The sequence below is a fragment of the Triticum urartu genome, chromosome 6A, assembly GCF_056163025.1.
Source record: "Triticum urartu cultivar PI428250 chromosome 6A, HENAU_Tu73, whole genome shotgun sequence".
NCBI lineage: Eukaryota > Viridiplantae > Streptophyta > Magnoliopsida > Poales > Poaceae > Triticum > Triticum urartu.
In genome coordinates this window covers 40,502,284-40,515,988 of record NC_141878.1, presented here as the reverse complement: position 1 = coordinate 40,515,988, position 13,705 = coordinate 40,502,284, and the positions used below count along the sequence as shown (strand labels likewise).

Genomic DNA, 13,705 nt, shown 5'->3' with positions numbered 1-13,705 from the left:
TCTCCAAAGGTACATGTTGGGTTGGCGTATTTCGAGATTAGGATTTGTCACTCCGATTGTCGGAGAGGTATCTCTGGGCCCTCTCGGTAATGCACATCACATAAGCCTTGCAAGCATTGCAACTAATGAGTTAGTTGCGAGATGATGTATTACGGAACGAGCAAAGAGACTTGCCGGTAACGAGATTGAACTAGGTATTGAGATACCGACGATCGAATCTCGGGCAAGTAACATACCGATGAAAAAGGGAACAACGTACGTTGTTATGCGGTCTGACCGATAAAGATCTTCGTAGAATATGTAGGAGCCAATATGAGCATCCAGGTTCCGCTATTGGTTATTGACCGGAGACGTGTCTCGGTCATGTCTACATTGTTCTCGAACTGTAGGGTCCGCACGCTTAACGTTACGATGGCAGTTTCATTATGAGTTTATGCATTTTGATGTACCGAAGTTTGTTCGGAGTCCCGGATGTGATCACAGACATGACGAGGAGTATCGAAATGGTCGAGACATAAAGATTGATATATTGGAAGCCTATATTTGGATATCGAAAGTGTTCTGGGTGAAATCGGGATTTTAACGGAGTACCGGGAGGTTACCGGAACCCCCCGGAAGGTACATGGGCCTTAGTGGGCTTTAGTGGAAGAGAGGAGAGGTGGCCAGGGCTGGGCCGCGCGCCCCTCCCCCCCTAGTCCGAATAGTACAAGGAGAGGGGGGTGGCGCCCCCCCCTTCCTTCTCTCTCTCCTCTTTCCCACTCCCGAATCCTATTCCAACAAGGAAAGGGGGGGGAATCCTACTCCCGGTGGGAGTAGGACTCCTCCTGGCACGCCCTCCTCCTGGCCGGCCGCACCCTCCCTTGCTCCTTTATATACGGGGGCAGGGGGAACCTCTAGACACACAAGTTGATCTTCGTGATCGTTCCTTAGCCGTGTGCGGTGCCCCCCTCCACCATATTCCACCTCGGTCATATTGTAGCGGTGCTTAGGCGAAGCCCTGCGACAGTAGAACATCAAGATCGTCACCACGCCGTCGTGCTGATGAAACTCCTGTTGGGGAACGTAGTAATTTCAAAAAATTTCCTACGCACACGCAAGATCATAGTGATGCATAGCAACGAGAGAGGGAGAGTGTGATCTACGTACCCTTGTAGATCGACTGTGGAAGCGTTAGCACAACGCGGTTGATGTAGTCGTACGTCTTCACGATCCAACCGATCCAAGCACCGTTACTCCGGCACCTCCGAGTTCTTGGCACATGTTCAGCTCGATGACGCTCCCCGGGCTCCGATCCAGCAAAGCTTCGGGGAGGAGTTCCATCAGCACGACGGCGTGGTGACGATCTTGATGTTCTACCGTCGCAGAGCTTCGCCTAAGCACCGCAACAATATGACCGAGGTGGAATATGGTGGAAGGGGGCACCGCACACGGCTAAGGAACGATCACGAAGATCAACTTGTGTGTCTAGGGGTGCCCCTTGCCTCAGTATATAAAGGATGGAGGAGGAGGAGGCCGGCCAAGGCTATTGGTGCGGCCAGGATGTGGAGTCCTACTAGGACTCCAAGTCCTAGTAGGAGTCCACCAAGAGGGGAGGAAGGGAGAAGGAAGTGGAGGAGAAGGAAAGGTGGCCGGCCCCCTTTTCCCTAGTCCAATTCAGACCAGAGGGGAGGGGGGGCGCAGCAGCCCCTTGGCCCTTTCTCCTCTTTCCACTAAAGCCCATCAAGGCCCATTGCTTCTCTCGTAACTACCCGGTACTCCGAAAAATACCCGAATCACTCGGAACCTTTCCGATGTCCGAATATAGTCGTCCAATATATCGATCTTTACGTCTCGACCATTTCGAGACTCCTCGTCATGTCCCCGATCTCATCCGGGACTCCGAACTCCTTCGGTACATCAAAACTCATAAACTCATAATATATCTGTCATCGAAACCTTAAGCGTGCGGACCCTACGGTTCGAGAACAATGTAGACATGACCGAGACACGTCTCCGGTCAATAACCAATAGCGGGACCTGGATGCCCATATGGGCTCCTACATATTCTACGAAGATCTTTATCGGTCAGACCGCATAACAACATACGTTGTTCCCTTTGTCATCGGTATGTTACTTGCCCGAGATTCGATCGTCGGTATCCAATACCTAGTTCAATCTCTTTACCGGCAAGTCTCTTTACTCGTTCTGTAATACATCATCCCGCAACTAACTCATTAGTTGCAATGCTTGCAAGGCTTAAGTGATGTGCATTACCGAGAGGGCCCAGAGATACCTCTCCGACAATCGGAGTGACAAATCCTAATCTCGAAATACGCCAACCCAACATGTACCTTTGGAGACACCTGTAGAGATCCTTTATAATCACCCAGTTATGTTGTGACGTTTAGTAGCACACAAAGTGTTCCTCCGGCAAACGGGAGTTGCATAATCTCATAGTCATAGGAACATGTATAAGTTATGAAGAAAGCAATAGCAACATATTAAACGATCGGGTGCTAAGCTAATGGAATGGGTCATGTCAATCAGATCATTCATCTAATGATGTGATCCCGTTATTCAAATAACAACTATTTGTCCATGGTTAGGAAACATAACCATCTTTGATTAACGAGCTAGTCAAGTAGAGGCATACTAGTGACACTCTGTTTGTCTATGTATTCACACATGTATTATGTTTCCGGTTAATACAATTCTAGCATCAATAATAAACATTTATCATGAAATAAGGAAATAAATAATAACTTTGTTATTGCCTCTAGGGCATATTTCCTTCAGTCTCCCACTTACACTAGAGTCAATAATCTAGTTCACATCGCTATGTGATTAACACCAATAGTTCACATCTTTATGTGATTGGTTCACATCTCCATGTGACTAACACCCAAAGGGTTTACTAGATTCAATAATCTAGTTCACATCGCTATGTGATTAATACCCAAAGAGTGATCATGTTTTGCTTGTGAGAGAAATTTAGTTAACGGGCCTGCCAAATTCAGATCCGTATGTATTTTGCAAAATTCTATGTCTACAATGCTCTGCACGGAGCTACTCTAGCTAATTGCTCCCACTTTCAATATGTATCCAGATTGAGACTTAGAATCATCTGGATCAGTGTCAAAAAAACTTGCATCGACGTAATCCTTTACGATGAACCTTTCTGTCACGTCCATAATCGAGAAATTTATCCTTATTTTACTAAGGATAATTCTGACCGCTGTCCAGTGATCTACTCCTAGATCACTATTGTACTCCCTTGCCAAATCAGTGCAGGGTATACAATAGATCTGGTACACAGCATGACATACTTTATAGAACCTATGGCCAAGGCATAGGGAATGACATTCATTCTCTTTCTATCTTCTGCCGTGGTCGGGCTTTGAGTCTTACTCAACTTCACACCTTGTAATACAGGCAAGAACTCTTTCTTTGACTGCTCCATTTTGAACTACTTCAAAATCTTGTCAAGGTATGTACTCATTGAAAAAACTTATCAAGCGTCTTGATCTATTTCTATAGATCTTGGAGCTCAATATGTAAGCAGCTTCACCGAAGTCTTTCTTTGAAAAACTCCTTTCAAACACTCCTTTATGCTTTACATAATAATTCTACATTATTTCCGATCAACAATATGTCATTCGCATATACTTATTAGAAATGCTGTAGTGCTCCCACTCACTTTCTTGTAAATACAGGCTTCACCGTAAGTCTGTATAAAACTATATGCTTTCATCAACTCATCAAAGTGTATATTCCAACTCCGAGATGCTTGCACCAGTCCACAGATGGATCGCTGGTGCTTGCACATTTTGTTAGCACCTTTCGGATTGACAAAACCTTCTGGTTGCATCATATACAACTCTTCTTTAATAAATCCATTAAGGAATGCAGTTTTGTTTATCCATTTGCCAGATTTCATAAAATGCGGCAATTACTAACATGATTCGGACAGACTCAAGCATAGATACGAGTGAGAAGCTTTCATCGTAGTCAACACCTTGAACTTGTCGAAAACCTTTTTGCGACAATTCTAGCTTTGTAGATAGTAACACTACTATCAGCGTCCGTCTTCCTCTTGAAGATCCATTTATTCTCAATTGCTTGCCGATCATCGGGCAAGTCAACCAAAGTCCAAACTTTGTTCTCATACATGGATCATATCTCAGATTTCATGGCCTCAAACCATTTCACGGAATCTGGGCTCATCATCGCTTCCTCATAGTTCATAGGTTCGTCATGGTCAAGTAACATGACCTCCAGAACAGGATTACCGTACCACTCTGGTGCGGATCTCACTCTGGTTTACCTACGAGATTCGGTAGTAACTTGATCTGAAGTTACATGATCATCATCATTAGCTTCCTCACTAATTGGTGTAGTAGTCACAAGAACAGATTTTTGTGATGAACTACTTTCCAATAAGGGAGAAGGTACAATTACCTTATCAAGTTTTCTACTTTCCTCCCACTCACTTCTTTCGAGAGAAACTCCTTCTCTGGAAAGGATCCATTCTTAGCAATGAATGTCTTGCCTTCGGATCTGTGATAGAAGGTGTACCCAACAGTTTCCTTTGGGTATCCTATGAAGACATATTTCTCTGATTTAGTTTTGAGCTTATCAGGATGAAACCTTTTCATATAAGCATCATAATCCCAAACTTTAAGAAACGACAACTTTGGTTTCTTGCCAAACCACAGTTCAGATTGTGTCGTCTCAACGGACTTAGATGGTGCCTTTTTTAAACGTGAATGCAGCTGTCTTTAATGCATAACCCCAAAACGATAGTGGTAAATCGGTAAGAAACATCATAGTCGCATCATATCTAATAAAGTACGGTTATGACGTTCGGACACACCATTATATTGTGGTGTTCCAGGTGGCGTGAGTAGTGAAACTATTTCACATTGTTTTTAACTGAAGGCCAAACTCGTAACTCAAATACTCTTCTCTATGATCAGATCGTAGAAACTTTATTTTCTTGTTACGATGATTTTTCACTTCACTCTGAAATTCTTTGAACTTTTCAAATGTTTCAGACTTATGTTTCATCAAGTAGATATACTCATATCTGCTCAAATCATCTATGAAGATCAGAAAATAATGATACCTGTCGCGAGCCTCAATATTCATCGGACCACATACATCAGTATGTATGATTTCCAACAAATCTGTTGCTCGCTCCATTGTTCTGAAGAACATAGTCTTAGTCATCTTGCCCATGAGGCATGGTTCGCAAGCATCAACTGATTCATAATCAAGTGATTCCAAAAGCCCATTAGCATGGAGTTTCTTCATGCGCTTTACACCAATATGACCTAAACGGCAGTGCCATAAATAGGTTTGCACTATCATTATTAACTTTGCATCTTTTTGGTTTCAATATTATATTTATGTGTATCACTACGATCGAGATCCAACGAACTATTTTCATTGGGTGTTTAACCATATAAGGTTTTATTCATGTAAACAGAACAACAATTTATTCTCTTACTTAAATGAATAACCGTATTACAATAAACATGATCAAATCATATTCATGCTCAACACAAACACCAAATAACACTTATTTAGGTTCAACACTAATCTCGAAATTATAGGGAGTGTGCGATGATGATCATATCAATCTTGGAACCACTTCCAACACACATCGTCATTTCACCCTTAACTAGTCTCTGTTTATTCTGCAACTCCCATTTCGAGTTACTAATCTTAGCAACTGCACTAGTATCAAATACTTAGGGGTTGCTATAAACACTAGTAAAGTACACATCAATAACATGTATATCAAATATACTTATGTTCACTTTGCCATCCTTCTTATCCGCCAATCACTTGGGGTAGTTCCGCTTCCAGTGACCAGTCCCTTTGCAGTAGAAGCACTTAGTCTCAGGCTTAGGACCAGACTTGGGCTTCTTCACTTGAGCAGCAACTTGCTTGCTGTTCTTCTTGAAGTTCCCCTTCTTTACTTTGCCCTTTTCTTGAAACTAGTGGTCTTGGTAACCATCAACACTTAATGTTTTTCTTGATTTCTACCTTCGTCGATTTCAGCATCACGAAGAGCTTGGGAATTGTTTCCGTTATCCCTTGCATATTATAGTTCATCACGAAGTTCTACTAACTTGGTGATGGTGACTAGAGAATTCTGTCAATCACTATCTTATCTGGAAGATTAACTTCCACTTGATTCAAGCGATTGTAGTACCCAGACAATTTGAGCACATGCTCACTAGTTGAGCGATTCTCCTCCATCTTTTAGCTATAGAACTTGTTGGAGACTTCATATCTCTCAACTCAGGTATTTTCTTGAAATATTAACGTCAACTCCTGGAACATCTCATATGGTCCATGACGTTCAAAACGTCTTTGAAGTCCCGATTCTAAGCCGTTAAGCATGGTGCACTGAACTATCAAGTAGTCATCATATTGAGCTAGCCAAACGTTCATAACGTCTGCATCTGCTCTTGCAATAGGTCTGTCACCTAGCGGTGCATCAAGGACATAATTCTTCTGTGCAGCAATGAGGATAAACCTCAGATCACGGATCCAATCCGCATCACTGCTACTAACATCTTTCAACACAATTTTTCTCTAGGAACATATCAAAATAAACATATGAAAGCAACAACGCGAGCTATTGATCTACAACATAGATATGCTAATACTACCAGGACTGAGTTCATGATAAATTAAAGTTCAATTAATCATATTACTTAAGAACTCCCACTTAGATAGACATCTCTCTAATCCTCCAAGTGATTACGTGATCCAAATCAACTAAACCATGTCCGATCATCACGTGAGATGGAGTAATTTCATTGGTGAACATCATTATGTTGATCATATCTACTATATGATTCACGCTCGACTTTTCGGTCTCCGTGTTCCGAGGCCATATCTGTATATGCTTGGCTCGTCAAGTATAACCTGAGTATTCCGCGTGTGCAACTGTTTTGCACCCATTGTATTTGAACGTAGAGCCTATCACACCCGATCATCACGTGGTGTCTCAGCACGAAGAACTTTCGCAACGGTGCATACTCAGGGAGAACACTTCTTGATAATTTTAGTGAGAGATCATCTTATAATGCTACCGTCAATCAAAGCAAGATAAGATGCATAAAAGATAAACATCACATGCAATCAATATAAGTGATATGATATGGCCATCATCATCTTGTGCTTGTGATCTCCATCTTCGAAGCACCGTTGTGATCACCATCGTCACCGGCGCGACACTTTGATCTCCATCGTAGCATCGTTGTCGTCTCGCCAATCTTATGCTTCCACGACTATCGCTACCGCTTAGTGATAAAGTAAAGCATTACAGCGTGATTGCATTGCATACAATAAAGCGACAACCATATGGCTCCTGCAAGTTGCCGATAACTCGGTTACAAAACATGATCATCTCATACAAATAAAATTTAGCATCATGTCTTGACCATATCACATCACAACATGCCCTGCAAAAACAAGTTAGACGTCCTCTACTTTGTTGTTGCAAGTTTTACGTGGCTGCTACGGGCTTAAGCAAGAACCAATCTTACCTACGCATCAAAACCACAACGATAGTTTGTCAAGTTGGTGCTGTTTTAACCTTCGCAAGGACCGGGCGTAGCCACACTCGGTTCAACTAAAGTTAGAGAAACTGTCACCCGCAAGCCACCTGTGTGCAAAGCACGTCGGGAGAACCGGTCTCGCGTAAGCGTACGCGTAATATCGGTCCGGGCCGCTTCAGCCAACAATACCGCCGAACCAAAGTATGACATGTTGGTAAGCAATATGACTTATATCGCCCACAACTCACTTGTGCTCTACTCGTGCATATAACATCAACACATAAAACCAGGCTCTGATACCACTGTTGGGGAATGTAGTAATTTCAAAAAAATTCCTACGCACACGCAAGATCATGGTGATGCATAGCAACGAGAGGGGAGAGTGTTGTCTACGTACCCTTGTAGACCGAAAGCGGAAGCGTTATGACAACGCGGTTGATGTAGTCGTACGTCTTCATGATCTGACCGATCCAAGCACCGTTACTCCGGCACCTCCGAGTTCTTGGCACACATTCAGCTCGATGACGATCCCCGGGCTCCGATCCAGCAAAGCCTCGGGGAGGAGTTGAAGGAAATATGCCCTAGAGGCAATAATAAAGTTATTATTTATTTCTTTATTTCATGATAAATGTTTCACTAACTATAATTTTAGTTTTTTTTAGAATATTTTCAGTTTTCTTATTTATTAATTTATGATGAGTACATGAATATTTTGTTGACAATCATAGATGTATTTATGAAACAGATTTCTTTGATAGTCATTATATGGAAATTTTAGTAACTGATAGGATAAAAATAATAAGATGTTTATGTATGGAACACGAAATATTTTCACATGTAAGATCGACATTTTATTTAATGAGCATGAACATTTCCTCTTTGTGGTAAATACATAAAAAATTGTTGTTAGGTACATGTACATATTTTTCAAGTCATGTTTTTTTCACTTTTTTCCTCTTAGTTATATTTTATTTTTATGCTTAGGTTGTTTATATATGCCTATATTCACTTATTTATTTGAATTATTTTGCTAAGGACATAAAAATAAACTAAAGAAAACTAAAATAAAATAAATAATCAGAAAGGAAATTAATAGAAAAATGAAAATAGAGAGAAAGAAACATGAAAAAAGAAGAAGAATGTGAAGCTACCTGGGTCGTCCCAAATAGTAGCTGCTTTCCCCAGAAAATAAAAGATTTGGGCTTCAACATCGTAGCGGCCTCTTCGATTCCAACTCTACGAAAGAAAAGGTTTTGGGCTCAGTTTTTTCTCCCAAAATGCAGCGTGAGTTTCCCCCGAGGATAAGGCGGCGGCGCAACTTCGACTCCAACACGAGCTCCGACTCCGAGCAGGGAGAGATGCCATCGGCAGCGGCGCCGCTCGAGGACGACGATCTGCTCTTCGAGATCCTCCTCCTCCTTCCGCCGCTCCCGTCGTCCCTCCCGCGTGCCTTGAGCGTCTGCAGGCGCTGGCGTTGCCTCGTCTCCGCCCCCGGCTTCGTCCGCCGCTTCCACGCCCACCATCGCAGCAAAGCTCCCCTCCTCGGGTTCTTCGCCCATTCCTTACGCGACGTCTCCTTCCTGCCTGCACTGGATGCCCCCAATTGTGTCCCCTCGGGGCTACTGTCGAGGAAGATACCCTGCAGCAACCACTTTTGGACCCTCGACTGCCGCCATGGCCTTGTACTCGTCTTTCTCCGTTGGCAGAACCGGTTCATGGTTTGGGACACGGTCTCCGATGACCAACACCACATTGACGTTCCCCTAGGGTTTGGCATGGGCGCGATCAGCGGGGCAGTGGTTCGCGCCACAGGACTCGTCCAGCACTTCCAAGTGGTCTTGGTAGGACCTGACAAGAAACGACGGGGCCTCGCATGTGTTTTCTCGTCCAAAACTGGTGCGTGGGGTAATTTAATCTCGACACCGCTTCCATTGGATTACGCCGGTTCATCCATGGTGGTTCGTGAGTTGCCCTCTGTGCTGGTTGGGAATTCTCTTTACTGGCTGCTTTCAGAAAGAATCCTGAGGTTTGATTTGGACAGGCAAGTCCTAACAATGATAACTCTGCCCCCACTCAGTTTCCACGACAGGCGTAACAATACTCACTTCAGGGTTATGCGAACAGAGGGTGGTGGTCTTGGTTTTCTATTCATGTCAGGTTTCACTGCCGAATTATGGAGGAAGATCGATTTTGATGGTGTTGCTTCATGGATGTTGGAAAGAACTATTGAACTGGACAAGATACTTTCACCGAGATCAGTGGGAAAGCACCTATGGATGCTAGGATTAGCTGAGAACAACAGTGTGTTGCTCTTGATGACAGCTGGTGGCCTTTTCATGGTTCACCTTCAGTCATTGCAGTTAGAACATCTTGATGGCTACAAATTACAACAATATCTTGTTGGGGTTGAACCCGTCTCGCGTCACCAGTTTTTTTTTCAGCTTTCAGTTTTTTCTTCAGTTAGCTAGTTTGTTAGGATTCAGTTTTACCCTTTCCTAAAGATTAGGCCAGGGCCACCATACGTGCGCACCGTGGCGAGTAGCTAGGAGCAGCACGACCGACTCTCATGCATCGTGGACGTGGAATGGCACGTCTGGATCGATCGTGGGCTGATCGCGTGTATTGCGTTTGCTTTCGTTCTGAATAAAAGGCAAGAGGCCAAGGAAGAAAAGCTGTAGACTTACGCAGCACAAACACTCTCTCTCGCTCGTTTTGATTGCAACAAGTGGTATCAGAGCCGTTTTCCCGATCCTGTGACCATGTCCGCCGATGGGCGCGGCGGCGCTCGCTCGCCGGCCAGGTCCCTGACTCCTCCGTCGCAGCGACGGGGAAGGAGTAGGACCAGGCGCGGCAGCTGCGCTGTGGTGGTTCAGGAGCGCGTCGTGCGGGAGCACGGCGGCGGCTCGTTCGTCTACCCCGAGCTCACCTCGACCAACTACATCGAGTGGGCACTCGTCATGAAGGTCAACCTGAAGGCCCAGGGCCTTTGGGACGCAATCGAGCTGGGGTGCGACATCGAGCGCGAGGACAGTGCGGCCATGGCGGCGATCTTGCGCGCCGTGCCCGCGGTCATGCACGACATCCTTGCCGTCAAGCCGTCTGCAAAGGAGGCGTGGGAGGCGGTGAAGGTGCTGAGGATGGGCATCGAGCGGGCGCGCCAGGCGACGGCGCAACGCCTCCGCGCTGAGTTCGAGTCCATCTCCTTCAAGGACGGGGAGTCCGTCGATGCGTTCGGGATGAGGATCACGTCCCTCGTCAACAACATGCGCACCGTCGGAGACAAAATTGAAGATGCAATGGTAGTCACCAAGTTCTTCGTGTTGTTCCACGGCGCTATTCGCAGGTGGCGATTGCCATCGAGACACTGCTCGACGTGAGCACCCTCACGATCGAGGAGTTGACGGGGCGGCTCCGCTCTGTGGAGGAGCGCTACGGCCTCGACGACTCCGGCGGCTCAAGCTCCGGCACCCTCCTGATGACGGAGGCGGAGTGGGACGCGCGCCGGAAGAACCGTGAGCGTGGCAACGGCAGCGGAGCCAGCGGCAACGACAATGGCGGCAGCCACGGCGCCCCTGGGTCCAACTCCAGGGGGCGCGGTGGGCGAGGACGCGGCCGCGGCGGCGGTCCGCGCAACGGCCCTCGCCCCACGGACCAATGCAGGTACTGCAAGAAGCTGGGTCATTGGGCCAGGGACTGCAACACCAGGAAGCGCGAACAGGCGCACCTTGTACAGGCTGACGGCGACGACGACGCCGACCCCGCGCTCCTCCTGGCGTCGTGTGTGCCCTGACAGAGGCCACGGAGCAGCCGGCGGCCCTACTCCTCCATCGGAGATCGTCATGCTCAACGAAGAGCGCGCCGGCGTGCTGCCCGGGCGTGACGGCGAGCGCCTCGACTCGGCTTGGTTCCTGGACACGGGCGCGAGCAATCACATGACCGGGGACCGGTCACTCTTCACCGAGCTGGACACCGGCGTGGGCGGGAACGTGCGCTTTGGGGACGGTCCGCGGTGGACATCTGCGGACGCGGCACGGTGTTGTTCATGTGCCAAGACGGGCGCCAGCGCGCGCTCACCAGGGTGTACTTCATACCCCGCCTGCGCTCCAACATAGTGAGCCTGGGGCAGCTGGACGAGGTCGGCTGCCGGGTCACGATCGAGCACGGGAAGCTGTGTGTGCTTGACACTCGACGCTAGCTCCTCGCCAAGGTTCAGCGCAACGGCAACCGTCTCTACGTACTCCGCGTCAAGCCAGCGCAGCCCCAGTGCATGGCGGTGCGCTACAACGACGTGTCCTGGCACTGGCACGCGCGCATGGGACACCTGAACTTCCAGGCGTTGCAGAAGCTGGCTCGAGAGGAGATGGTGCGGGGTCTCCCGCGGATCGACCAAGTCGACGAGCTCTGCGACGCATGCCTCGCCGGCAAGCAGCGGCGGGCACCGTTCCCGCAGCAGGCGAAGTGGCGAGCCGATAACCTGCTCGATCTCGTGCATGGTGATCTGTGCGGGGCGATCTCGCCACCAACACCCGGTGGGAAGAGATACTTCCTTCTTCTCGTGGATGATCGAAGCCGGTACATGTGGCTGGTCCTCCTTGCTTCCAAGGACGAGGCCCAGGCCGCAATCAGGCGCTTCAGGGCCACCGTCGAGGTCGAGACGGGGCGGCCCTTGCGCGCGCTTCGGACGGACCGGGGCGGCGAGTTCACGTCAGCGGTGTTCATGGAGTGCTGCGCTGAAGAAGGCGTCAAGCGGCAGCTCACGACGCCGTACACACCCCAGCAGAACGGGGTGGTGGAGAGGCGGAACTAGACCGTGGTCGCCATGGCGCGGAGCATGCTCAAGGCGAAGGGCATGCCGGCTAAGTTCTGGGGGGAGGCGGTTACCACCGCTGTTTACCTCCTGAACCGATCTCCTACGCGCAGCGTCGAGGGACAAACTCCGTACGAGGTATGGCACGGCGAAAAGCCTAGTGTTCATCATATTCGTGTGTTTGGATGCGTTGCACATGTCAAGAACGCCAGGCCCATGCTGAAGAAACTAGATGATCGGAGCACGCCCATGGTCTTCATTGGGTATGAGGAAGGAACCAAGGGCTACCGTGTCTTCAACCCTGGGACTGGGCGCGTTCATGTGTCCCGCGACATGGTCTTCGACGAAGGCGCGTGCTGGAAGTGGGACGACGCCACAGCTGCGCCAGAACCATTCATGGTGAGCTACACCGTCTCCGTCACTCGGCCAGAGCGCCTTGAGGACGGGGGAGCAGGGGCGTCTCCTGCAGCTCGCTCACCGACACGGGAGCTGGTCACGCCAGGCTCTGCGTGTGAGGACACGGAGGAGGACGCAGCGCCGCAGAGTGAGGCGCGCACCGACGCTGATGCAGAAGGGAGCGACCGGTGCGGTGACCAGGGTGGGCACCCGATGCTCACCCGGGGCAAGGACGGCATCCATCAGCGCAACACCAAGTACGACGACGACTACGTGCATCTCGCCGACGTCGTGGACGACGATGAGGCCGCGGACCCGGTCTGCCTCGTCGCTGGAGAGGAGCCAACGTCGTTCCCAGAAGCTCCGGCACAACAGTGCTGGCTGCGGGCAATGCGGGAGGAGCTCGCCGCGATTGATGCCAACGACACCTGGGCGCTCGTGGAGCCACCGCCGGGACAGCGCCCGATTGGGCTCAAATGGGTCTTCAAGCTTAAGAAGGACCCATCCGGCGCCATCGTCAAGTACAAAGCGCGTCTTGTGGCCAAGGGCTACGTGCAGCGCGCCGGCATCGACTTTGAGGAAGTCTTTGCGCCGGTGGCCCGTTTCGACTCCGTGCGGCTCCTGACCGCGCTCGCCGCTCACCATGGGTGGGAAGTCCATCATATGGACGTGAAATCGGCATTCCTCAATGGGGACTTGGCTGAGGAGGTCTTCGTCGCGCAGCCGCCGGGGTTCGAGCTTGCCGGACAGGAGCACAAGGTGTTCAAGCTCGCCAAGGCGCTGTACGGTCTACGTCAGGCACCGCGCGCCTGGAACGCGAAGTTGGACAGCAGCCTGCTGTCGCTCGGGTTCCAGCGGAGTGACTCCGAGCACGGCGTCTACATGCGCGGCACCGGCGACACGCTCCTGGCAGTAGGCGTGTATGTTGATGATCTCATCATCGCCG

At 48.8% G+C, this 13,705-nt stretch overlaps 1 protein-coding gene and 1 pseudogene across 1 annotated transcript; both read left to right on the top strand.

Annotated features, from left to right (window-relative positions):
* Positions 1–8,833: 8,833 nt before the first annotated feature.
* On the top strand, positions 8,834–10,024 carry LOC147963666 (uncharacterized). The gene has a single exon (XM_087529657.1). It carries the CDS (start codon positions 8,834–8,836, stop codon positions 10,022–10,024), a length of 1,191 nt encoding a protein of 396 aa, XP_087385783.1.
* A 142-nt stretch (positions 10,025–10,166) lies between these two features.
* LOC147963665 (uncharacterized) lies at positions 10,167–11,346 on the top strand (annotated as a pseudogene).
* The last annotated feature ends 2,359 nt before the right edge of the window (positions 11,347–13,705 follow it).

Coding starts and splice junctions, on each gene's coding strand:
- LOC147963666 (XM_087529657.1), top strand. CDS start 8,834: ATGCAGCGTGAGTTTCCCCCGAGGATAAGGCGGCGGCGCAACTTCGAC.